The sequence below is a fragment of the Austrofundulus limnaeus genome, unplaced genomic scaffold (assembly GCF_001266775.1).
Source record: "Austrofundulus limnaeus strain Quisiro unplaced genomic scaffold, Austrofundulus_limnaeus-1.0 Scaffold6, whole genome shotgun sequence".
NCBI classification, from domain to species: domain Eukaryota; kingdom Metazoa; phylum Chordata; class Actinopteri; order Cyprinodontiformes; family Rivulidae; genus Austrofundulus; species Austrofundulus limnaeus.
In genome coordinates this window covers 295,004-299,496 of record NW_013952408.1, presented here as the reverse complement: position 1 = coordinate 299,496, position 4,493 = coordinate 295,004, and the positions used below count along the sequence as shown (strand labels likewise).

Below are 4,493 nucleotides of genomic sequence, written 5' to 3'. Positions count from 1 at the left end.
CCAAAGTCTTATATTTGTTACTTTTTTTTGTACAGCTTACATGGAAATGTGAATAAAAGCAACATTTAACTTTTTCTATTGTTTTGGCCAATCTAGGCAAAGTCTTAAAATCTCAAGTTAAAAAAATAACATTTAGGGGATTTTTTGGGGGGGTTTAACACAGTGGCGGGTCATTTTGACCCGAAGACAACAGGAGGGTTAAACCAAAACTTGAGATGTGCAATACAGTGAACCACTGCAAAGTTGTGTTTCACGATTTGCGGATTCAGTCTTATTACGAAAACCGGAAAAGTACAGTAAGGAATGTCATTTTTTTTATTTCTTTAGTGCTTTTTTCTTGAGTTTGTCAAGCTAAATTACTGAGAACAATATAATTTACATAAACATACAACATAAATTTTAACGTAAATGCAGTTCCATAAAATTATTTTAAAAAATACAGTATAGAACATGATGTATGTCCTGTGGCCACTCTCCTTCCGGAGTATTTTCACCTTTTAACAGTGCCGTGTAGCATGTAGCTGCTAACTGCTTAGCTCTTGTTTGGTTTGGTTCTTACTGCACTACGATGCCACCTCAAAGGCCTTTTCTGGGCCGCATCCAATATTTGCATTTTTTATTATTATTCTAAGAACCCTGCCAAAATCGGGGCTTCATTGTGGCCATGAATACTGAAAGCTAAGATTAGCTCTTGTTAAAATGAACACCACAAACAAGTAGTCATTTCAGTACTGCTTTCTCTCACATTAGTAGTATTTCTTTGTGTTCAGATTGTTAATGTTTATTTATGGGTGTGGATATCTGAGAGCTAATTGACCAACAAACTTCCCAAAATGTCCATTCCTACCAACGTCTGTACAATTACTTCAGAATAATGCCAGACATGACAGCGCCATTGCAACGGTTGCTGCTTGTTTCAGCTGATTCTTGAGAACCCAATGCCGAGTACTCAAAGGTTTCTTCAGAATAACAATGTGTTTATTTGATGGTGATGAGCTGTAAGTGAGTTTTAAGTCAAACAAAGACCAACACTGCTGAGTGGTTGACAATGCGTCTTTACACCTACACACATAGATGCTCATGCACATGCTGTGGATGATGCACCCAACACTAGGAAACAGAAAAACCGATAGTCGTCACTGAGCATCAGATCAATCTGGACCCGGCTGTCTGGTTCTTCCTTGCTGATCCGACACTCTGACAAACCTGCCTCGCACATTCCCTGTTTGTTTTAATAACTTGATCTAATCGTGTTGTAGTCACTGAACCATTATGCTGAAGGGTCTGGACAGATGGTGCAAGCGCTAATCAAAACACCCTACTTTTGATTTGATATTACGCAGTTTCAAAGCTGAGGCCTTGAGATATGGAATTCATGAGGAATTCTCATCACATCCACAATGAGGTACTCTGCCACAAACGAGCTGGGTTCCTGCAGGAAATCACCGAGCTGCAAACAAACACACTTTTCGTGCATCTTATCTATATGTATGTGATCTGCATTTAGTGTGCCGTACTGTTGGTTCAAACCGAGTGAATCTATCCCCTGCGCCTCAGAGGCAGCTCATATCACAGCTCCCACCAATCTCAGGATCAATCAGCCAGGTTTCAGATCTATGTGTTCTGAATGCCAGAGAAGGAATGGTTGATGAAATCCATTTGTTCTCTGTTGGTTTATTTTCTATACTGAACTAAATGTAGCACTGAAAACAAATAGCAACAATCCTTAACAGAGACAACTACAATCCTTTGAGATGTAGATGCGAGGCACAAACAAATCCTTATTTTGGACATTTTAGTAATCCTCATAGACCCAGAGCAGCATCTACAGAGAACACAACAAATGATTTATATTCTAACCTGAATTATGTTTACTCGCAGCAAGTAAGGAATGGTCTGAGAATACAACAGCTTGTTTGATTTTCTTTCTTTTTCTAAAATTGTCTTAGACACACGTTGTACAGATTTGATCTGGAGCAATGCTGTAAACCTGAAGGAGCTTTAAGTTAAAAATTCATGCAATCTATTAAGCATCCACTTTCAAAAAAAAAAAAAACAACCTACAGAAAAATCAAAACTGTAACCTTCATGTTCGCAAAACTGGAAAAAGCTGACGCCTGGTAAAAGTAGAATCAATGGGAGTTTGATCATTTCTATGAGGTAGCAAGGAAGTAATTAGTGAGCTTGCTTGAATAATAGAACTGATCATGTTCCATCGTAAGTGTTAAAAAGTGCATGACATGACTGAACCATTTAGAATGGGGACGTAATCTTAGGACACGTCAAACACAGGACACTGGATGAACCATCACAGATTGTAAAATGTCATCAGAATCAGTCATCCTAAATATAATTTAAAAAATGTTCAAATTAAAATGAAAGCTGATTCATGTTTTGTACTGGGTTGCATCAGTAAAGAATGAATAAAAGCTCCTCCTTGCAGCAGAACATCTTTACCGATGTTTCATTACAGCTTGGATTTTGGCCAGGTCAAAAGATGCAGGGCTGCATCAGTGCCCTCAGCTCTCTGTTAGGTGGCAAAATTCCTCTTCAAGGACATTCAGGCTTTTTTCAAGAAAACCTAAAACGATTCTTTGCACACAATACCAGTGCGTGGATGGAAAAAAAAAAGAAAAGAAAAAAAAAGGGCTCTGAAGTCAGCCCGCAGTCCTGATCTGTTCCCAATATGTGGAGGATTTTGAGATAAATAGCAGAACTGCGGTGTTAAAAACTTATTTGCATAATGGTTTTGCAGTCTTAATGAGACAAAGTAACGCCTTAAAATTGCTTCATCACTTGGCATCATTAGTGTTAGAATATTTTTTAAGTGTGATGAGGAATAGTAAGATTACAAAAAGGGTAAAAGCTTTAACAAAATTACTTTTTTAACAGTTATTCAGACAAAACACAAAACATTTTGGTTTACGCTGCTTGCTGGAAAAATAAAAGTCAAAACAAATGTAAGAATCCCTACTTACTAACTTTAACTCACCACACACATTTTCCTCATTTCTAATCCAAACTTCATTTTACAAACTACCACAACATGGTTTGCCAACCTGTTTAGCTCACCTATGTAGAAGTTGGTGGCCGTCCGCATCTGTCTGTGTTTGGAAATGACATAAATGACCAGCGAGTTTCCCACCAGTCCGACCAGCATGATGAGAGAGAAGAAGAGAGGAACCAGCCAGGCGTCGGTCAGAAAAGGATGCTGATTTCCATCCTCCTCCGCACCGCACGGATGTCCTCCCTGAGAGAAGTTTGCCTCGGATCCATTGATTCCAGCCGGCTCGGTGGAGTTCCACGGCTCCTCGGAGGAGCACATGGTGTCTGAACAGTGGGTACTGTCGCAAGACAAGTGAGAGAAATACTGAGGAAGGCAGGTGGAGGGGGGGATAGAGGCAGAGAAGGCAATTAGGGGTGGATGCAGTGTGCTTTCTCTGCCTGCCCTCAGGCGAGAGGAGGGAACTGATAAAATAAAGAAAAATATATCAAAAACGAGTGGAAAAGTGTCCAAAGAGTTGGAGGGAAGAGGGAAAGTGTGATTGTTGTAGACTGCAAAAAGAAAGTTAGTCAAGTGGCGTCGAAGAAAACTTGAAAATACTGTTAGACTGAAGAGAAAAGAAAAGGGATGCAACAGACTGACAAAGTGTCTCCTAAAGCAGCCGTAAAATTGTACCAGCGCCCAACATAATGAACGTTCTGTGTTTGTCTGGGACAAAGAGCGTCTTTTCCACAGAGCTAACTGAATGAAACCTCCACACTAAGATGTGATCATAACCCTGAAAGAGTTAAAAAGCATGCTGAGGTTCTGCTTTATGAGATAAGCAGGGTTTAATGCTGAGATGCAAACAGACCTCTTCTATGAGCTCGGTTACAGGCGTAACATTCTCCGCTCAGCTTAGTTAAAACCTCTTTTTTTCTTCCACCGATGTTCTTCCCAGAGAGATCCGAGCCTTTTGCCATTCAGGGTTTTTGCATTGTTGGAAAAAAACCCACAAAAGAGCAACTTGATCAGTCAGTGATGCACAAAACGCAGGTCAGCGTAGGAGTCAAGGTTTGCTCTTCAAGTCTGCCAATTATGCCTGACACAAATCCTGGGCTTGGAGAGAAGAAATTAACCTCAGGTGTCGTTCATTGTTCATCTTCCAAGCAGAGCTTTGCTGATCTTTGTCAGCGCTTCAGCCAGAAATCAGAGAGAGCGGGAGGGAAGGAGATGCTGGCGGCTTTATAGAATGAGCGAGAGCAAGGACACACAAGCGCATTAGTGAGGGGAGGCACACACACACACACACACACACACACACACACACACACACACACACACACACACACACACACACACACTATACTCGCAAAACTCCATGAATGCGGGCTGCTGCATGACTTTGGGATTGATGACTTCACGTTATGGGTCTCCTAGCAACGTTATCCCTTTATCAATCTTTTAAAAACAAAATGCCCCTTTTCCAAAATGAAATATATATATATAT

General features: G+C 40.4%; 1 protein-coding gene across 1 annotated transcript in view; it reads right to left on the bottom strand.

The window, feature by feature from the left end:
* kiss1ra (KISS1 receptor a) overlaps positions 1-4,207 on the bottom strand; it is a 16,292-nt gene extending 12,085 nt beyond the window's left edge. Inside the window, exon 1 of the mRNA XM_014029048.1 lies at positions 3,073-4,207. Within this exon, the coding sequence (XP_013884502.1) occupies positions 3,073-3,325 (253 nt within the window). The 5' untranslated portion in view covers positions 3,326-4,207. The remainder of the gene's footprint in view (positions 1-3,072) is intronic.
* Between the last annotated feature and the right edge of the window lie 286 nt (positions 4,208-4,493).